The sequence below is a fragment of the Pimephales promelas genome, chromosome 21, assembly GCF_988280905.1.
Source record: "Pimephales promelas chromosome 21, fPimPro1.hap1.1, whole genome shotgun sequence".
NCBI lineage: Eukaryota > Metazoa > Chordata > Actinopteri > Cypriniformes > Leuciscidae > Pimephales > Pimephales promelas.
Window position 1 is genome coordinate 4,241,780 of NC_142789.1, and position 22,874 is coordinate 4,264,653.

At 39.2% G+C, this 22,874-nt stretch overlaps 1 protein-coding gene across 2 annotated transcripts; it reads left to right on the forward strand.

Moving 5' to 3' along the window:
- Positions 1–1,792: 1,792 nt before the first annotated feature.
- On the forward strand, positions 1,793–9,890 carry myg1 (myg1 exonuclease). Of its 2 annotated transcripts, none has more exons than XM_039679006.2 (7): positions 1,793–2,015; positions 2,440–2,552; positions 3,640–3,799; positions 4,835–4,984; positions 5,422–5,544; positions 9,375–9,556; positions 9,637–9,890. In XM_039679006.2, the coding sequence occupies exons 1-7, from the start codon at positions 1,851–1,853 to the stop codon at positions 9,818–9,820; spliced, it is 1,077 nt and encodes a 358-aa protein (XP_039534940.2). In that variant the 5' UTR covers positions 1,793–1,850; the 3' UTR covers positions 9,821–9,890. The 2 variants fall into 2 exon arrangements, with proteins under 2 accessions (XP_039534940.2, XP_039534941.2); XM_039679007.2 differs by having other exon boundaries at positions 1,805–2,015; positions 5,425–5,544.
- The last annotated feature ends 12,984 nt before the right edge of the window (positions 9,891–22,874 follow it).

Genomic DNA, 22,874 nt, shown 5'->3' on the forward strand with positions numbered 1-22,874 from the left:
AGAGTAATGTGTAAAAAGATCGATCAACTACTAGGCTATGTAGTTTTGTACGGAAAAATAAGACACTTATATAAGAAAATCTGTGTTGTCCAATAGCATCAGTAAAGGTGGTCTTAATTTTGTTGATTTTGAAACTTTAAATAATACCTTTAAAATCATTTGGTTGAGAAATTACTTAGTGTTTGGAATAGTATGTCTTTTCTCAGGTGGGAGGTTTGAATTTTCTGTTGATGTGTGGCTATAACTTCAGCATTAAGATCCCTGTTGCTCTCTCTAATTTCCACAAACAAGCACTAGCGTGGTCTTTGATTTTCAAACACAATTTTTCTCCAACCAATTACTTCATTTGGAATAATAAGAATATTTGTTATAAACATAAGTCCTTATTTTTTGAAAGCTGGTTTAAGAATGGGATCAATCGGATTAGCCAATTATTTAATCAGGATGGTTACTTATCAAAAATTTCTCACTCACTATAATATCCCTGTTACTCCAAAACAGTTTGCTTCTGTATTTGGTGCTATCCCCAGTGGTGTTATTATGCTATTTAAAGGCCAGTTTTAACAGTTTTTTGACAAGTCTTGAATTACCTCTCTCCCAGATACGGCAGACACGTAGCCTATATAGGCAAGATATGTTTTAAATCGACACTAAAAAATAATAGAGGTATATTTGTCTTCTTTTTCTCAATGATTGTGTTTCCACTCCTCATGTTGTTTCAAAATGGAATGCGTTAGTGGAAGAGATTTCATGGAAGAAGGTTTGGACTCTCCCTAACAAGTAGCCTATTGGTAAATAAGGTCAAAGAGATTTCTTTTAAGCTTATTCGTCAATATTATCCTGTCAAAACGTTCATAGTGTCAAAATTTAAATTAAGTATAGATGTAAACTGTACTTTTTGTGATTCACAACCAGAGACTATCTTACATCTTTTACATCTTACAACTTTGGCAAGACATTTGCCAATTAATTGTAAACTATAGACTTTGTGCTTTACTTCAAAAATGTTCTGTTTGGGTTTTTCATTTTTGAGAAGCAATATGAGAATACTTTTTTCTTTGCAACTTAATTATTTTGCTTGCAATTTTATCCACAAATAAAACTATGAAATTTACCCCCAACTTTTCTCACTTTCAAGAAGACTAACCTCTTGTAAGGCTACTAAAACTGTGAATGTATGTTCATTTTTGATGTGTTTGTATAAAAAAGATAATATATATATATATATATATATATATATATATATATATATATATATTCTATTTTTATGTATTTTATTTTTTTAGTTAGTTTTTTTAAATTTTCTGTTTAAGTTAATATATATATATATATATATATATATATATATATATATACTTCAACAGAAGTTATATATATATATTAAAAATTCTGTTTAATAACTTCAACAGAAAATTTAAAAAAACTAACTAAAAAAATAAAATACATAAAAATAGAATATATATATATATATATATATATATATATATATATATATATATATATATATATATATATATTCTATATGTATAATATATTACATTTTATATATATATATATATATATATATATATATATATATATATATATATATATATATATATATAATAAAAAACATGTTATACTGACACTTCTTATGTTCATAGCATTTAATAGATTGCCAGCAGGAGTCGCCAGTGTGTCGCGTTCCGTTTTGAGCGATTCAAAACAGTGAATCATTTGGCGAAGCAAATGATTCGCTTAGTTTTTTCCCGACGCTTCACACGCCTGTCCAGTTGGTGGCGGTAATGCTGGTTCTCTAAGCGCTAAAAGACTCCGATAGGTGGATTACGAAGAAGAAGTTTATTTTCTTGATGAACGCGATCCGCTCCTGGACAGTCAAGAGAGCCGTCAGTCACGTTTTAATAAACCAATACCACCTGACGAAGAAGATGACGAAGATCGGGACTCATAACGGCACCTTTCACTGTGATGAAGTTCTGGCGTGTTTCTTTCTGCGACAGCTGCCGGAGTATAAGGTGCACTCACATGAACCACGCTTGAGTCAGACTGCATTCAGCACTAACTCTCTGAAGTCGCTCGGTCAGAGTAACTAACGTTAGCAGGGAAATTATGGGGATACAGACTCAAGATATTTTTTTTATAGACGTCTATGATACACAAGCATACCAATCAGATTGTATCGAACCCTTGACGTGTGTTGTGTTTTAGGTAATCTATGAACTAATGGTGTTTATCTTTTTATTTTCCTTATTTAACTTAGTCATTTTGTTTATATTTAGTATAGGGAAGGATGTTTTATGTAGAATGAATATTAATGTTTAAATGATGAGTGTTTGTGGTGGGTTGACGTTGCAGCTCTTCTCTCGTCAAGGACGAATTTCTCCCATTGGAGATTATAATAAAGTGCCTGACCTTACAGTTTTCTTTCCTCATTGTCAGGATGCAGAGGTCGTGCGCAGCAGAGACTCCTCAGTCCTGGCCGACTGTGATGTTGTGGTGGATGTTGGAGGACAGTTTGATCCCAGTCGGCATCTCTACGATCATCACCAGAGGTACACGTTTCATTCAGTCATTTTTATAAAAAAATGGTGGACATAGTTGTTTGTGCTGTGCACACTAGAAGTATTATTAATTGTAGGCAACAGTCATGAAAAAAATCATGAATATGTGATTGTTCATATATGTGTCACACATGCAGTAATATTAAAAGGTTACTTCACCAAAAAATTAAAATTCTGCTTTTAAATACTCGCCCTCATGTCATTCATCTTCAGAACACGAAGATGTTTTTTGTTGAAATGTGAGCGCTTTCTGTTCCTCCATTGACTCCATCTGCCACTTTGACATTTCAAAACGTTGATAAAGAGATAATTCATACATCATCATCACATCCAAACACATCAGTTGTGGTAAATTAAAGCTGAGTTGAGCTTCTGTAAGAACCATAATCAAATGGATTAGTTTTATGAAAACTTTATAAAATCTCAGATTTAATCAAAAATATCTTCATTTGTGTTATGAAGATGAGCGAAAGTCTTACGGGTTTGGAACGACACGAGGGTGTCTGTGTAATGTAGTGTTACAAATGTATTAAAATGTTTAATTTAGATTCCAATACAATATTATTTTATATTGAGAAAGTTCATAAAGGATGAGATCAGGAAATCTCTGCAAACGGTAGGAGTTTCCAGTAGGGCTGCACGTTTTCAGGTTTTTCATTAAAGGAGTAGTTCACTTTTAAAAAAACTTTTGCTGATAATTTACTCACCCCCATGTCATCCAAAATGTTCACGTCATTTTTTTCTTCAGTCGAAAAGAAATTAAGGTTTTTGATGAAAACATTGCAGGATTTTTCTCCATATAATGGACTTCAACGGGAACCAAATGGTTCAAGGTCCAAAAGACAGTTTCAGTGCAAACTGTTCAAAGGGCTTTAAACGATTCCAGACGATGAAAAAGATACGGGAAAAGATTCGAAAGTGAACTAACCCTTTAATGACAATTTTATTTTTGAGTGAAATTTTAAGGATGTAGTAGTAAAACAGGAAGAAAATTATCTTTTGATTTGGCCTGCGAGATGCGAGTGAGGATCAGCTGAATTCATCAGTGAGTGTGTGAATCTATGTTTCTTTTCAACAGATCTTTTGTAGAAAGCTTCCACAGCTTGTGTCCAGAGAAGCCCTGGGTGACGAAGCTGAGCTCGGCAGGTTTGGTTTATCTTCACTTTGGCAGACGAGTTCTTGCCGCACTGACGAAGATGGAGCAGGACGACACGCGACTGGAGGTGCTTTATGACAAGGTCAGTTAAACCTGAGCGCATCAAAGCAGAAATGATAAGCTTTATGAAATTCATCTGGAAATTACAATCAGACTCGCTCTTTAAACTAGACTTGATCAAGTGGCATTCACCAGATGTCGTATATATATTTGACCAATGTTTTTTTGCTTAATGGTGAAACCCAACTCCCCTACATGTTAAACTTATGTAATTAGATCATCCTGGACTTAATACAAGTAGAATACCTTTTTATTAAGTTGCCTCACTTAAAGGAGTAGTTAACTTTAAAAAAAAACTTTTGCTGATAATTTACTCACCCCCATGCCATCCAAGATGTCCATGTCTTTCTTTCTTCAGTCGAAAAGAAATTAAAGTTTTTGATGAAAACATTCCAGGATTTTTCTCCATATAATTTTCTGTCCACCAAATGGTTCAAGGTCCAAAAGACAGTTTCAGTGCAAACTGTTCAAAGGGCTTTAAAACGATTTCAGACGATGAATAAGGGTCTTATTAAGCGAAACGATCGCTCATTTAATGAAAATAATAACAAAGTTTAAGTTTGAGTCAATTTGTTTATTTCGTTCGTTGAATGAACCATATGACTTGAAAAAGATCCGTTTATTTTGATGAACGAGTTCGAACAGGAGAGTCACGAACGCACATCACAGAACAGAGCAAGACGCATTTGTGCTTATAAAACTTACATTTTGTTAATTATTTATTAAATGAGCCATCGTTTCGCTTGATAAGACCGTTATTCATCGTCTGGAATCGTTTAAAGCCCTTTGAACACTTTGCACTTATTTATTAAGATTATGCCTGGAAAGTGTTTGGATTTTTTTTTATCATGTTCATTTAAAAAATCTTGTATAATATGACTCGATGTTTTTGTTTGATTGGTCTTTATTGTATTTATATAATTGTATTTTTGTAATTTAAATTTTGTCATGAAAATAGCCTTGGATGCTGACATGGCACTTAATAAAACAATGTGAATCTTTAATAAAGCAGAAGTCAGATGTCCCTGTGTCCGACACCTGAAGTCTTCTGTTTCAGATGTATGAGAACTTTGTGGAGGAAGTGGACGCGGTGGATAACGGGATCTGTCAGCGTGACGGAGAGGCACGTTACTCGATCTCCACGACCCTCAGCGCTCGCGTCGGCTATCTCAACCCACACTGGAACAGCAAAGACCAGGACACCGAGGTATGCTGAGAACACACACACACATGGGGGGATCAACAATATTCTAATTTTTAATATGGGGTGTTCATAAGCTGTAAGCCATAATCATCAAAATATTAACTAATAAAGGCTTGAAATATTTGCATGTAATGAGCCTATATATAATATATTAGTTTCACCTTTTATGTTGAATTACTGAAATAAATGAACTTTTGCACGATATTCAAATTTTTCAAGATTCACCTGTATGTTTATCACAGGTTGATATGTTCACAAAAGTTTGTGTATGCAGTAAACTTGTGTCCATGAACGTGAATCTTTTGTGTGTGTTCTGTAGCAAAAAACAAATACACAATCACAGTTCAGTCCTTTACAGTGGTTTAGGTCAGGGCTCTGAAGTTCAAGCAATTTTATAATCATGTTAAGAATATCATTTGATAAAACCTTTTATGTCATAGAAGGCTTTCCATAAAGCCCTGGCTCTTGTTGGAGCCGAATTCCAGGACCGTTTGGACTTCTACATGAACGCCTGGCTCCCGGCGAGAGAGGTCGTGCGACAAGCTGTCCAGACGAGATACCAGGTGATTAATATCTGTGTGTTTGCAAGCCAGATTCACTTACACACGACTGCACTCGAGCGTCTGTCTCGGCTGTACTGTCAGAGCGTTGCATGATGAAACTAAGATCGTTTTTATTGTTGCGCCATCAGAGAATTAACTGGGGAAAAAAGCGGTGCATTTCCCAAACAATGGTGTAACTTGCTAGCCTGGCTGCGCCCGCCTACGCACTTCCGCTCAATTTCATTTTCCTTCAGTACTGTGTCTGGGACCGCTCCATATCCTTAGGTTTCCAGAAATCAATTTTTTGTAGGACCAATCAGCGAATAGAGGGAGTGGCTGAGAACGATGACGTTGATGTAGTGCGTCAGTTTGAGTACAGTAATGGCAGCGGAGAAAGACGTGAGAAAAGCTTTTCGGTTCGTTGTTGGAAAAGAAACTGCCGAATATACAGAATTTAAAGCCGGATTGTTATCGTCTAACCTCTTGTTGCACAACGGAGGACCAAGTGAAGGAGGCAGAAAGGTTGGAAGTTTGTGCTGGGCAGCTCGTGCACAATGACCGTGACATTTTGGACTTTAGCCTGGTGTTCGCGGTGTTCGGAAGCCCCGAGTCCTGGCTGCTAAACTATTGTTGAAGATCCGCTCAGGAGTCATGTCAGTCGCTCAGATTCCCAACAGTAAATTTACTGATTCTTGTGATGAATAGAACATTTTGAGCCCCTTTGTGCACTCGTGCAGGAGGTTGGTGTGTCAGTTTTACATGTTGTAAATCATACAAATTGGTTGTGATTTAAAAAAAAAAATTGTCATAAATAAAAATTTGAAAACCCATACTTTGGAGACTATATTTGATTTTCAGTTTTAGATGTCAATGGTTAATTTGTTTTAATAAAAAAAACAACTAAATGCCATATAAAAATGTACAAACACATACTTTGAAGACCATAATTAAGGTAATTAAGAAACAAAAATACGTAATATGAAAAATTGTTGTTTATTACACATCTGCAGACAGACTGATCATTCACTGTAACTTACAGCATTGACTAAATAATCACTGTCCTTCATGTCAAATATACATTTCGAATTAATAATTGTTCCTAGATTAACAAAACCTGCAGCTCTCGTTGACTGAAATCCTATTGTAAATTTAATCCTCTGATCATTCGGAGTTCGGACTTGTTGTTTCTTTTACTGTCTATGGTTGTTTCCAGCCGTTTCGGCGCATGACATACGTCACTCACGACCACACATTAGCGATTGGCTATGGCAGATCGTGAGTGACTCTGGGCAGATCCAATAGATTTGAACTTTAATAGTGAACCCGCCTACAAGGAAGGAAACGTTTCTCAATTGAGGGAGGCCAGACTCTCTGTACAAATGAAATGTATGTACGAGAGTCTGGTAGAACCAGGCTAGTAACTTGCTGCTTCAGATGAAATGAAATGAAATGAAATCATCTAGCTTGTCATGACTGTTTCCTGAAACCATTTTGTCACGTGTCAAAGATGCCGTCTAGAGTTCTTTGAATCAACACTTGGATGACGTTAAATGCCAGTTTCACTTTAATTATTAATTCTCCCAAGCTGGGAAAGTGCTAGGTGCCAAAAAATACAATAAAAACTTAAAAAAAAAAAAACTTGAACATACAAAAGAATAACCTTGGATCAGGTATTATGACGTAGAAACCTTTTCTAGCTTGACCACTTCCTGCTGTGAGCATTTAGGCCCCGTCCACACTACTGCGTTTTCGTTTAAAAACGGAGAATTAAAATGAATACGATCTCCGTCCACACCAGCGTTTTGTCTGCGTATTAGAATTGATCTCCGTCCACATTAAAACGACTGAAAACACAGATCACGTGACCATTCACCAACACTGGGCATGCGCGCGCCGGTGTAAACAGTGGTTGGCGAATCAGGGAATGACACGTCATGACTGATGACACCCAATCATAGAGCCGAGCGTAAGCCTCTGCGTCATCGTTTGTAAACTCCTACGTTTTGTCTCGTCCACACTAAAACGCCCTCCGGAGTTTCAAAACGCAGCTGCAGCGTTTCTAAACTTCTCCGTTTTAGGTCTTCGTTTTTCCCGTTTTAGTCTGGACGGGAGGTGCAAACGTAGCAAAAGGTCTCCGTTTTTAAACGAAAACGCAGTAGTGTGGACGGGGCCTTAGGTACTACCATTTCTCAGCAATCATAACATGGGAAATATCAAAACCATGAACATGTTTTAATGCTCAAATAACCCAATTTCATTCAACACACACGTTTAAATCATAGACTTAAAAAAAGATGGACGACGCCCCTTCGCTCTTTTCCATCAGAGAGAACTGAAGCCGCCAGTGTCTCGATATGACGCTGACATCTTGGAACTTGAGTCTGCGCACTTGCCCTTTTCAAGACCAGACATGCGCAGTCGTGAGCAGGAAGTAAAGCCGCAAAATCAAGGCCGCGCCCTCATTCTCGTGGAATCAAACGCAAGCAAACGCCCCGCACTTTCATTAAGTGTCTTCTGTCTGCTTCGTTCTTCTCCAATGATGTCTGCTGTTTGCAGAACCTCGTTAAAATAAGGTAAATACAACTACTAACCACATAATCAACATTATTAAAACAAGTCCGCTGGTGCTTCAGTGACTACCTCGCACAGAGAACCTGTCAATCATGATGTCAGAGCACCGTTTTTATCATCACATAACTAACTAAAAACAAACTTATTTTAAAAACAAACACTTGAAATTACAACAACGTGATAGAAACTACAGTAAATGACAGAAACTATCTTTGGAAAAAGGATATGTGAAGTGTAGTTGAATTGTTTAGTTGGTCTCGCGTCCCATTGAATAACATGGGGAGGCGGGGGTTATGAGCTATACTTGGACCGGCCACAGGGGGGCGATCGAGACGTTTTGGCTTCACTTTTGAGGGCTTGTGCGGCACGCTTGGTTTAAATACACAGCACACACCAATCAACCATTGTACACCAATACCTTAATCAAACAGTTTCACCCCTTACCCCCCATACTTGCTGTCTCCCACTCCCATAAGGCAACATAGCACATGTACAAAAAGCCTGAAAAAAGTCCATTCCGGTCTTTCACTCAAATCCAGATGGCCGCCACCATGTATGTTGATCCAGGTGATGGTCAACAGGTTAAAAATATCCATGAGGTTAGTGTTCAGGTGGCCAGTCTGAGCACAACGGTCTAGTTGTAGGTGTTTGGGTGAATGTGTGTGGAAGCCATCTCTCACTTTGCGGGTCCCTCAAGGTAAATAAAGATTTGATGTGTTCTGGTGATTCAAGGGGAACACAGGGAACAGAGGTCAGCTCTGTGACGTCGCTCAACCACGTTGGTTAATGGCGTCATGCAGGTTAATTAATGTTAGATATTTTGGTTTAAATTACAGACACCGCATCTGACGACTATTTCGAATTTCGCTTTATTTCCAGGTTCAATCATAGACTCGTTCTTACACACTAGAGCTCGTTCACACATGCACACTCTTCACACGCAACGCTTTAAATCTCTTGACAAACTAAAAGACGTTAATGACATTATTGTGTATTCTAGATTGCACTGAATGGCAGCTTGCTTATTTTGCCAGTTTTATTTAGTCCACATGTCATAAAAACTATAAACTCTGCTTCTAACCACTGGTCGAGATCTAGGTCTGTCGAACACACAGCTCTGCGAAGCTGTTTGCGAATATTCGTTGGAACGATGGTTTCGGGAAACGCACCTCAGCTCAACAGTCCTGTGTTAAAATAAATCGACTACCCAACAGACTCAAAGTTTATGACCCAAACCCAGAATTAGAAAGTAATTGTCATGGGTGGTGTTGTTCCCGTAGGTGGATCCGAGCGGGGAGATCGTGTTGCTGTCTCAGGGTGGCTGTCCCTGGAAAGAGCATCTGTTTTCCCTGGAGAAGGAGATGAAGGTGGACGTGCCCATTAAATTTGTGCTCTACACGGATCAGAACGAACACTGGAGAATCCAGTGTGTCCCGGCCGGACTGAACACCTTCCAGAACAGGTATGGCTTTTCCTGACGTCTTTGTGTCGTGCATCACTAATTGATTGTAAGTTTCCGCTGATGGTGCGTTGCATCTCTAGGTTGAGTATTTTGGAGGAATGGCGAGGTGTCCGGGACGAAGCGCTGTCCAAACTCAGTGGGATTCCTGGATGCATCTTCGTCCATGCCGGTGGTTTCATTGGAGGGAACGAGACGAAGGAGGGCGTTCTGGAAATGGCCAAAAGAACGCTTCAAACGGCACCCAAACCTTTACACAACAACTGACACACACCTGTAATTCACCTTCACGTCACACAGCTCTCATGAAAACCAATAAATCCAAAACTGTATTTTATTTATTGTTTGTATTCACTAAAAAAAAATGATGGATTTTTATATATATATATATATTATATATATATATATTATTTCTGCATCCTGTTCCTGTGCATCAGTGAAAAACAGCAACCTAGACATTTACGGTGATCTGCGCAACCGTTTATACAGATGATGAAAATACTGACCTAGTTTTTGCCCTAATAAACAGTTTGGTCATACAGAAGTTGGAAGGAGATATTTCTTCTGTAAATCGAGGAAAAGGAGTTTCCCTGCACATTCACTATATAAAATTCACTGCAGGAAAAAGTTCACGTGGCCGTCGTCAGATTTGGCAGATTTGACTTCAGTCGATTTCAGTGAGGCGTGGTGGTTTATGGCATGAGCAGCATCACTGAAGTTGTATTCTGGACCTGTGAATAAAACAGCAAAATAACAATAACATCTTCATTAGATACCTTAGATGAAGTTTGATTAATATGTACATACAGTAGCCTACTGGAAAAAAGTCTGGACCAATTACTATTTTTAAAAGAAGTTTTTTTTTTATTACGCTCTACAAGCCTGCATTTATTTGATCAAAAATACAGAACCCCCCCCCCCCCCCCCCCAAAAAAAAACAGGAATATTCAGCATGGATGTGTTAAATATATAAAAAGTGACAGTGAAGGATTTAAACAAAAGCGTTGCTTTGCACTCTAGTTGCAGTTCTGCAACACACTTACTCCTTTATGCAACACACTTGGTCCTTCATACTACACTCTATTTCATACATAAGACACTTTGTTCAAAAATGAAATCTCAGGGTGTAATTTGGAAAACACATGTATTCAAAATACAAAACACATTGGGTTATTCCAACCACTCAAATACTCACCCAAAGGCACTTAATTGCAAAACTGAACACCAATCAGCCAACTACAAAAAGCCCTCAGTTTAGCCATTTGAAGAACTTTGTAAGCATGGATAGAGGGAGGGAGAGCAAGAGGAAGAGGAGGTCAAGGTCGAAGAGGCCATGCACGGACTCTGATGATAAACTGTAAGATCAACTTTGGTGGACCATGTAATCAACCATGGCCTGACGATGAGGGAGGCTGGGCAGAGAGTCCAGCCACATTTACAAAAGCCACTTCACAGTGACATCTATAATACTGTAAGAAAATTCTGACTAGAAAACAGGTATGTCTTCACCTCTCTTCTACTCCACTCAGATGGTATTGACAGCACTGTACTGTATATCACATCAATGACTAGAAGACCTTTTGGGAGAGGACGCCAATGACTGTTCACACAACAGAAGGAACTCACCATTGTGGACCTAGTGAGGGCAGACAATGCCATCCGCCTCCACCAGAAAATACTTGCATACAGAACAGTGTTCAACAACATAAACCATGTGAGGATCACCACCATCAGACGCATCTTGGGAAAACACAGCATCACCATGAAGCAGCTCTACAGAGTCCCATTTTAGAGGAACAGTGACAAGGTCAAAGGACTTCGAGCTGAATATATGGGTAAGTGTAACTGTCCTTTACATGTACAATACAGTATTTGGTGAAATCCAGTACCAGCTGAATATGTACCATATCAGGACCACATGGATCCATTTGTAGAGCTACACAGGTATGTGATGGGGTGAGGGTTCTGTATGTGTAGCACTATAGTGCAGTAATATGCTCTATAGTGCATACAACAGCCAACATATACTCACATTTCTAGATGCTCTCCGTATGTATACTGTAATATATATAGTGTTATTTCTATTACAGTATTACAGTGTGTATATATATATATATATATATTGCTTTATCTGAATTTATCTTACTGCAATGTACAATATTGAGTAGGCCTGTTTGCTTTTTTGGTAGTTTGAAAATGTTCCTCCTGAAAATATGCCTTCTGAATAAACAGTCAAAATCAAAGACTGCAGTGTTTTATATAAAGTAGAATAGTGTGTTCCCTCTGATCTGAAAGTGTTAGCATATGGTGCAAGTATGTGTCATTTTGTCATCAGAGTTACATTTTGACAAAGGAATGTTAGGTTTTGATCGTAGAGTTTCAATTTGACACAGATGTGAACGGTATATTTTCCAGTGTTGTGTCACGTTTACTTATGTGTAGAGTTTTGGCACAATGAGCGAAATTTTGCAAAATGTGTTCAAGCAATGGGCAAAAACTGTAAGCACCATTTATAACATTTGATAATAAATCAGAATATTTTCTGAAGGATCACGTGTCACTAAATTCAGCTTTGCATAATATAAATATATTTTAAAGTATAGTAAAATAGGAAAACCATTATTTTAAATTTTAATAATATTTCACTATATATTATTTTTCTGTATTTTTGATCAAATAAATCCAGGCTTGCTGAGCAAAAGAGACTTCTTTCCAAATGAATGTACTTTTTAAGTAAAAATATACAACATTTAAAATAAAATGTTGTATAAACTAAAAGGTTAGGAATCATTTTTGTTTCAAGAGTTTTTTATTGGGGGTGGGGGGCCTCCAACATGAATATTTGCCTAGGGCCTCCAAATGTCTAGAACCGGCCCTGATGAGGAACACGATGTGACACACACGCGCGCGCACACACACACACGTCTCTTACTGTAATGTGACTTTCAGCTGCTCTTCAAAGAAATTCCAGAAGGTGTCAGGATTTCTCTCAAATTGTATCAATAAGTCCAGCAAGTCTTCATGTGTCCAGTTCCTCTGTGCTCTTCTGGGTTGTTTTCCCGGATGTCATTGAGTTTAAAGGATTAAAAATAAATGAACAAATAAATATGACCGTTTTAGCATCTCCCAGGTTGGGTCAGACCAATTCATCTCTAGTAAATGTGACAGCATGTTTATATATTTCATTTTGGCCTAGGGCTACTCACATTTGATATTATTATTTGCTTGTAAGTCTCCCGTGGACCAAATGGCTGCTGTCACAAGCTCTTGTCTGAGATGTCTCGGTTTCACTCCCTCAAACGTGAAACTTGCACTGAAACTGAAACTTACCATAATGACCTATTGGTTTTCATTAAACCGAGAGAAATGGGATTTTGTTTTATTGACGATCACTGAGAAATGGTCTGTTGTTTAAAATGCAAAAAAAAAAAACATTTATTATTTTCAAGGTGAAAAGGATTCATTTGCCTCGATCCACGCCGAAACAAAACGTCTAAATGTCACGTTTTTAATGAAGCAGCCTAAATGGTCCACTTTGGAAAACGTGTAGATGTCACGGTTGAACCCCCTCAAGCGTGAAACTTACACGTTTGCGTTAACACGCTCCAGTGGAGAGATACAAGTGTTGACCTATTCTACACGCAATCGCCTCTGCCATAACGACCTATTGGTTTTCATTAAACCAAGAAAAATTTAATTTTGTTTTATGTAGCCTACGATCACTGAGAAATGTTCTATTATTTAAAACGCAAAAAACATTTATTATTTTCAAGGTGAAAAGGATTCATTTGCCTTGATCCGCACCGAAGAAAACGTCTAAATGTCACGTTTTTAATGAAGCAGCCTAATGAGTAAAACGTGTAGATGTCCCGGTTTAACTGTGATAGTTTAAACTCAAAACCATAAATACGGCTATACTGCCCTCTTGTGTCAAATTATATTTCTATATTTATTTTTCCAACAAATAAAACCAAACCTAAATGCAAAAATGGATGATCTAGACCCTTCCAGAGCTGAGATATCAAAATTCAAAATTTCGACCCGAAAAAAACCCGACAGTGTTACCCCTTTCGTTTTTTTTCGTTTTCGGGCGAAAAATTAAGTTTCTCTAATCTTCTCAAAACTCTGGATTCTGATAGAGGGCTGTGAGACTTTGACCTGAGTGCAAAAATGGATGATCTAGACCCTTCCAGAGCTGAGATATCGAAATTCAAAATTTTGACCCGAAAAAAAAAACGACAGTGTTACCCCTTTCGTTTTTTTCGTTTTCGGGCGAAAAATTAAGTTTCTCTAATCTTCTCAAAACTCTGGATTCTGATAGAGGGCCACAAGACTTTGACCTGAGTGCAAAAATGGAGGCTCTAGACCCTTCCAGAGCTGAGAAATCGAAATTCAAAATTTCGACCGGAAAAAAAAAACGGCAGTGTTACCCCTTTCGTTTTTTCGTTTTTGGGCGAAAAATTAAGTTTCTCCAATCTTCTCAAAACTCTGGATTCTGATAGAGGGCCACGAGACTTTGACCTGAGTGCAAAAATGGATGATCTAGACCCTTCCAGAGCTGAGATATCAAAATTCAAAATTTCGACCCGAAAAAAAAACGACAGTGTTACCCCTTTCTTTTTTTTCGTTTTCGGGCGAAAAATTAAGTTTCTCTAATCTTCTCAAAACTCTGGATTCTGATAGAGGGCCACGAGACTTTGACCTGACTGCAAAAATGGAGGCTCTAGACCCTTCCAGAGCTGAGATATCGAAATTCAAAATTTCGACCCGAAAAAAAAAACGACAGTGTTACCCCTTTTGTTTTTTTTTTCATTTTCAGGCGAAAAATTAAGTTTCTCCAATCTTCTCAAAACTCTGGATTCTGATAGAGGGCCACGAGACTTTGACCTGAGTGCAAAAATGGAGGCTCTAGACCCTTCCAGAGCTGAGATATCGAAACTCAAAATTTCGACCCGAAAAAAAAACGAGTGTTACCCCTTTCGTTTTTTTTCGTTTTCAGGCGAAAAATTAAGTTTCTCTAATCTTCTCAAAACTCTGGATTCTGATAGGGGGCCACGAGACTTTGACCTGAGTGCAAAAATGGATGATCTAGACCCTTCCAGAGCTGAGATATCAAATTTCAAAATTTCGAGCCGAAAAAAAAAACGACAGTGTTACCCCTTTCGTTTTTTTTTTTCATTTTCGGGCGAAAAATTAAGTTTCTCCAATCTTTTCAAAACTCTGGATTCTGATAGAGGGCCACGAGACTTTGACCTGAGTGCAAAAATGGAGGCTCTAGACTCTTCCAGAGCTGAGATATCAAAATTCAAAATTTTGACCCGAAAAAAAAACGACAGTGTTACCCCTTTTGTTTTTTCCCGTTTTCGGGCAAAAAATTAAGTTTCTCTAATCTTCTCAAAACTCTGGATTCTGATAGAGGGCCACGAGACTTTGACCTGAGTGCAAAAATGGAGGCTCTAGACCCTTCCAGAGCTTAGATATCGAAATTCAAAATTTCGACCCGAAAAAAAAACGACAGTGTTACCCCTTTCGTTTTTTTTTCGTTTTCGGGCGAAAAATTAAGTTTCTCCAATCTTCTCAAAACTCTGGATTATGATAGAGGGTTGTGAGACTTTGACCTGAGTGCAAAAATGGATGATCTAGACCCTTCCAGAGCTGAGATATCAAAATTCAAAATTTCGACCCGAAAAAAAACAACAGTGTTACCCCTTTCGTTTTTTTTCGTTTTCGGGCGAAAAATAAGTTTCTCTAATCTCCTCAAAACTCTGGATTATGATAGAGGGCTGTGAGACTTTGACCTGAGTGCAAAAATGGATGATCTAGACTCTTCCAGACCTGAGATATCAAAATTCAAAATTTCGACCCGAAAAAAGCGACAGTTTTACCCCTTTCGTTTTTTTTCGTTTTCAGGCGAAAAATTAAGTTTCTCCAATCTTCTCAAAACTCCGGATTATGATAGAGGGCTGTGAGACTTTGACCTGAGTGCAAAAATGGAGTCTCTAGACCCTTCCAGAGCTGAGATATCGAAACTCAAAATTTCGACCCGAAAAAAAAACGACAGTGTTACCCCTTTCGTTTTTTTTCATTTTCGGGCGAAAAATTAAGTTTCTCCAATCTTTTCAAAACTCTGGATTCTGATAGAGGGCCACGAGACTTTGACCCCCCAAAAAAAACGTAAGGGGTACCACTGTCGTTTTTTTTTTCGGGCCGAATTTTTGAGTTTCGATATCTCAGCTCTGGAAGGGGCTAGAGCCTCCATTTTTGCACTCAGGTCTAAGTCTCATGGCCCTCTATCAGAATTTGGGAAGATTGGAGAAACTTAATTTTTCGCCCCCCCAAAAAAAAAAACGTAAGGGGTACCACTGTCGTTTTTTTTTTCGGGCCGAATTTTTGAGTTTTGATATCTCAGCTCTGGAAGGGGCTAGAGCCTCCATTTTTGCACTCAGGTCTAAGTCTCATGGCCATTTATCAGAATTTGGGAAGATTGGAGAAACGTAATTTTTCGCCCAAAAAAAAAACGTAAGGGGTACCACTGTCGTTTTTTTTTTTCGGGCCGAATTTTTGAGTTTCGATATCTCAGCTCTGGAAGGGGCTAGAGCCTCCATTTTTGCACTCAGGTCTAAGTCTCATGGCCCTCTATCAGAATTTGGGAAAATTGGAGAAACTTAATTTTTCGCCCAAAAAAAAAACGTAAGGGGTACCACTGTCGTTTTTTTTTTCGGGCCGAATTTTTGAGTTTCGATATCTCAGCTCTGTTAGGGGCTAGAGCCTCCATTTTTGCACTCAGGTCTAAGTCTCATGGCCCTCTATCAGAATCCAGAGTTTTGGGAAGATTGGAGAAACTTAATTTTTCGCCCAAAAAAAAAACGTAAGGGGTACCACTGTCGTTTTTTTTTTTTTCGGGCCGAATTTTTGAGTTTCGATATCTCAGCTCTGGAAGGGGCTAGAGCCTCCATTTTTGCACTCAGGTCTAAGTCTCATGGCCCTCTATCAGAATTTGGGAAGATTGGAGAAACTTAATTTTTCGCCCCCCAAAAAAACCGTAAGGGGTACCACTGTCGTTTTTTTTTCGGGCCGAATTTTTGAGTTTCGATATCTCAGCTCTGGAAGGGGCTAGAGCCTCCATTTTTGCACTCAGGTCTAAGTCTCATGGCCCTCTATCAGAATTTGGGAGATTGGAGAAACTTAATTTTTCGCCCAAAAAAAAAAGCGTAAGGGGTACCACTGTCGTTTTTTTTTCGGGCCGAATTTTTGAGTTTCGATATCTCAGCCCTGGAAGGGGCTAGAGCAGGGGTCACCAAACTTTTTTCTCTGGGGGCCACATTATCGTTCCTGACTGTGATGGGGGGCCGGGGCTATATAAAATAGAATTGTGTGACCAAGACCAAACTGACCACCAGCAGGCCTCATAGTAGAGATTACTAGCCTGGCACAGCCATATTTGTTTATCATTAATAGTTGTTTGCAAAAGTAGTAATCGAGTCTTCACACTTTGTTTTAATTTGAAATACCACAGATTTTCCATTTATTTATTTTCGAATACAAATAACATCAAACCTGTCAAGGTAAGAAACATCTGCCTAGTTGAGGTGAGTGGCACTGGTAAGGATGAATGAAAAATTATAAATTATAGGTAGGCCTGTTACTATTTATAATAATTGTGTACAGCACTTAATAAAGGTCAAATAAATAGGCCTATAAAATAAATAAATAAACATTGAAATTATAACAACAACATGAGTAATAGAACTAGTCAGCTCTTATGCCTATCCAGGTGAGCATGCTCAATAAACAACAAAATACCAAATGCAGACATGTTATTATTTTCCAAAAAGCAATTTAAAAAAATAGGCCATGACGACTTTTGGGATTGCCGGTTCAAGTAGTGGGGGGCAGAGGGGTTGGGGGGCCAGTCAAAGGGGTGTGGCGGGCCTGATTCGGCCCGCGGGCCTTAGTTTGGTGACCCATGGGCTAGAGCCTCCATTTTTGCACTCAGGTCTAAGTCTCATGGCCCTCTATCAGAATTTGGGAAAATTGGAGAAACTTAATTTTTCGCCCAAAAAAAAACGTAAGGGGTACCACTGTCGTTTTTTTTACGGGCCGAATTTTTGAGTTTCGATATCTCAGCTCTGGAAGGGGCTAGAGCCTCAATTTTTGCACTCAGGTCTAAGTCTCATGGCCCTCTATCAGAATTTGGGAAGATTGGAGAAACTTAATTTTTCGCCCAAAAAAAAACGTAAGGCGTACCACTGTCGTTTTTTTTTTCGGGCCGAATTTTTGAGTTTCGATATCTCAGCTCTGGAAGGGGCTAGAGCCTCCATTTTTGCACTCAGGTCTAAGTCTCATGGCCCTCTATCAGAATCCACAGTTTTGGGAAGATTGGAGAAACTTAATTTTTCGCCCAAAAAAAAAAAACGTAAGGGGTACCACTGTCGTTTTTTTTTCGGGCCGAATTTTTGAGTTTCAATATCTCAGCTCTGGAAGGGGCTAGAGCCTCCATTTTTGCACTCAGGTCTAAGTCTCATGGCCCTCTATCAGAATTTGGGAAGATTGGAGAAACTTAATTTTTCGCCCAAAAAAACACGTAAGGGGTACCACTGTCGTTTTTTTTTTTCGGGCCGAATTTTTGAGTTTCGATATCTCAGCTCTGGAAGGGGCTAGAGCCTCCATTTTTGCACTCAGGTCTAAGTCTCATGGCCCTCTATCAGAATTTGGGAAGATTGGAGAAACTTAATTTTTCGCCCAAAAAAAAAAACGTAAGGGGTACCACTGTCGTTTTTTTTTCAGGCCGAATTTTTGAGTTTCGATATCTCAGCTCTGGAAGGGGTTAGAGCCTCCATTTTTGCACTCAGGTCTAAGTCTCGTGGCCCTCTATCAGAATTTGGGAAGATTGGAGAAACTTAATTTTTCGCCCCAAAAAAAAAACGTAAGGGGTACCACTGTCGTTTTTTTTTCGGGCCGAATTTTTGAGTTTCGATATCTCAGCTCTGGAAGGTGCTAGAGCCTCCATTTTTGCACTCAGGTCTAAGTCTCATGGCCCCCTCTATCAGAATCCAGAGTTTTGGGAAGATTGGAGAAACTTAATTTTTCGCCCAAAAAAAAAAAACGTAAGGGGTACCACTGTCGTTTTGTTTTCGGGCCGAATTTTTGAGTTTCGATATCTCAGCTCTGGAAGGGGCTAGAGCCTCCATTTTTGCACTCAGGTCTAAGTCTCATGGCCCTCTATCAGAATTTGGGAAAATTGGAGAAACTTAATTTTTCGCCCCAAAAAAAACGTAAGGGGTACCACTGTCTTTTTTTTACGGGCCGAATTTTTGAGTTTCGATATCTCAGCTCTGGAAGGGGCTAGAGCCTCAATTTTTGCACTCAGGTCTAAGTCTCATGGCCCTCTATCAGAATTTGGGAAGATTGGAGAAACTTAATTTTTCGCCCCAAAAAAAAACGTAAGGGGTACCACTGTCGTTTTTTTTCGGGCCGAATTTTTGAGTTTCGATATCTCAGCTCTGGAAGGGGCTAGAGCCTCCATTTTTGCACTCAGGTCTAAGTCTCATGGCCCTCTATCAGAATCCAGAGTTTTGGGAAGATTGGAGAAACTTAATTTTTCGCCCAAAAAAAAAAAAACGTAAGGGGTACCACTGTCGTTTTTTTTTTCGGGCCGAATTTTTGAGTTTCAATATCTCAGCTCTGGAAGGGGCTAGAGCCTCCATTTTTGCACTCAGGTCTAAGTCTCATGGCCCTCTATCAGAATTTGGGAAGATTGGAGAAACTTAATTTTTCGCCCAAAAAAAAAACGTAAGGGGTACCACTGTCGTTTTTTTTTTTTCGGGCCGAATTTTTGAGTTTCGATATCTCAGCTCTGGAAGGGGCTAGAGCCTCCATTTTTGCACTCAGGTCTAAGTCTCATGGCCCTCTATCAGAATTTGGGAAGATTGGAGAAACTTAATTTTTCGCCCAAAAAAAAAACGTAAGGGGTACCACTGTCGTTTTTTTTTCAGGCCGAATTTTTGAGTTTCGATATCTCAGCTCTGGGAGGGGCTAGAGCCTCCATTTTTGCACTCAGGTCTAAGTCTCATGGCCCTCTATCAGAATTTGGGAAGATTGGAGAAACTTAATTTTTCGCCCCCAAAAAAAAACGTAAGGGGTACCACTGTCGTTTTTTTTTCGGGCCGAATTTTTGAGTTTCGATATCTCAGCTCTGGAAGGTGCTAGAGCCTCCATTTTTGCACTCAGGTCTAAGTCTCATGGCCCTCTATCAGAATCCAGAGTTTTGGGAAGATTGGAGAAACTTAATTTTTCGCCCAAAAAAAAAAAAACGTAAGGGGTACCACTGTCGTTTTTTTTTTTCGGGCCGAATTTTTGAGTTTCGATATCTCAGCTCTGGAAGGGGCTAGAGCCTCCATTTTTGCACTCAGGTCTAAGTCTCATGGCCCTCTATCAGAATCCAGAGTTTTGGGAAGATTGGAGAAACTTAATTTTTCGCCCAAAAAAAAAAAACGTAAGGGGTACCACTGTCGTTTTGTTTTCGGGCCGAATTTTTGAGTTTCGATATCTCAGATCTGGAAGGGGCTAGAGCCTCCATTTTTGCACTCAGGTCTAAGTCTCATGGCCCTCTATCAGAATCCAGAGTTTTGGGAAGATTGGAGAAACTTAATTTTTCGCCCAAAAAAAAACAAACGTAAGGGGTACCACTGTCGTTTTGTTTTCGGGCCGAATTTTTGAGTTTCGATATCTCAGCTCTGGAAGGGGCTAGAGCCTCCATTTTTGCACTCAGGTCTAAGTCTCATGGCCCTCTATCAGAATCCAGAGTTTTGGGAAGATTGGAGAAACTTAATTTTTCGCCCAAAAAAAAAAAACATAAGGGGTACCACTGTCGTTTTTTTTTCGGGCCGAATTTTTGAGTTTCAATATCTCAGCTCTGGAAGGGGCTAGAGCCTCCATTTTTGCACTCAGGTCTAAGTCTCATGGCCCTCTATCAGAATTTGGGAAGATTGGAGAAACTTAATTTTTCGCCCAAAAAAAAAACGTAAGGGGTACCACTGTCGTTTTTTTTTTTTTCGGGCCGAATTTTTGACTTTCGATATCTCAGCTCTGGAAGGGGCTAGAGCCTCCATTTTTGCACTCAGGTCTAAGTCTCATGGCCCTCTATCAGAATTTGGGAAGATTGGAGAAACTTAATTTTTCGCCCAAAAAAAAAACGTAAGGGGTACCACTGTCGTTTTTTTTTCAGGCCGAATTTTTGAGTTTCGATATCTCAGCTCTGGAAGGGGCTAGAGCCTCCATTTTTGCACTCAGGTCTAAGTCTCATGGCCCTCTATCAGAATTTGGGAAGATTGGAGAAACTTAATTTTTCGCCCCCAAAAAAAAACGTAAGGGGTACCACTGTCGTTTTTTTTTCGGGCCGAATTTTTGAGTTTCGATATCTCAGCTCTGGAAGGTGCTAGAGCCTCCATTTTTGCACTCAGGTCTAAGTCTCATGGCCCTCTATCAGAATCCAGAGTTTTGGGAAGATTGGAGAAACTTAATTTTTCGCCCAAAAAAAAAAAAACGTAAGGGGTACCACTGTCGTTTTTTTTTTTCGGGCCGAATTTTTGAGTTTCGATATCTCAGCTCTGGAAGGGGCTAGAGCCTCCATTTTTGCACTCAGGTCTAAGTCTCATGGCCCTCTATCAGAATCCAGAGTTTTGGGAAGATTGGAGAAACTTAATTTTTTGCCCCAAAAAAAAAACCGTAAGGGGTACCACTGTCGTTTTGTTTTCGGGCCGAATTTTTGAGTTTCGATATCTCAGCTCTGGAAGGGGCTAGAGCCTCCATTTTTTTTAGCACTCAGGTCTAAGTCTCATGGCCCTCTATCAGAATTTGGGAAAATTGGAGAAACTTAATTTTTTGCCCAAAAAAAACGTAAGGGGTACCACTGTCGTTTTTTTTACGGGCCGAATTTTTGAGTTTCGATATCTCAGCTCTGGAAGGGGCTAGAGCCTCAATTTTTGCACTCAGGTCTAAGTCTCATGGCCCTCTATCAGAATTTGGGAAGATTGGAGAAACTTAATTTTTCTCCCAAAAAAAAAAACGTAAGAGGTACCACTGTCGTTTTTTTTTCGGGCCGAATTTTTGAGTTTCGATATCTCAGCTCTGGAAGGGGCTAGAGCCTCCATTTTTGCACTCAGGTCTAAGTCTCATGGCCCTCTATCAGAATCCAGAGTTTTGGGAAGATTGGAGAAACTTAATTTTTCGCCCAAAAAAAACAAAAACGTAAGGGGTACCACTGTCGTTTTTTTTTCCGGGCCGAATTTTTGAGTTTCAATATCTCAGCTCTGGAAGGGGCTAGAGCCTCCATTTTTTTTTAGCATTCAGGTCTAAGTCTCATGGCCCTCTATCAGAATTTGGGAAGATTGGAGAAACTTAATTTTTCGCCCAAAAAAAAAACGTAAGGGGTACCACTGTCGTTTTTTTTTTTTCGGGCCGAATTTTTGAGTTTCGATATCTCAGCTCTGGAAGGGGCTAGAGCCTCAATTTTTGCACTCAGGTCTAAGTCTCATGGCCCTCTATCAGAATTTGGGAAGATTGGAGAAACTTAATTTTTCGCCCAAAAAAAAAACGTAAGGGGTACCACTGTCGTTTTTTTTCAGGCCGAATTTTTGAGTTTCGATATCTCAGCTCTGGAAGGGACTAGAGCCTCCATTTTTGCACTCAGGTCTAAGTCTCATGGCCCTCTATCAGAATTTGGGAAGATTGGAGAAACTTAATTTTTCGCCCCCAAAAAAAAAACGTAAGGGGTACCACTGTCGTTTTTTTTTCGGGCCGAATTTTTGAGTTTCGATATCTCAGCTCTGGAAGGTGCTAGAGCCTCCATTTTTGCACTCAGGTCTAAGTCTCATGGCCCTCTATCAGAATCCAGAGTTTTGGGAAGATTGGAGAAACTTAATTTTTCGCCCAAAAAAAAAAAAACGTAAGGGGTACCACTGTCGTTTTTTTTTTTTCGGGCTGAATTTTTGAGTTTCGATATCTCAGCTCTGGAAGGGGCTAGAGCCTCCATTTTTTGCACTCAGGTCTAAGTCTCATGGCCCTCTATCAGAATCCAGAGTTTTGGGAAGATTGGAGAAACTTAATTTTTCGCCCAAAAAAAAAAAAACGTAAGGGGTACCACTGTCGTTTTGTTTTCAGGCCGAATTTTTGAGTTTCGATATCTCAGCTCTGGAAGGGGCTAGAGCCTCCATTTTTGCACTCAGGTCTAAGTCTCATGGCCCTCTATCAGAATTTGGGAAGATTGGAGAAACTTAATTTTTCGCCCAAAAAATACGTAAGGGGTACCACTGTCGTTTTT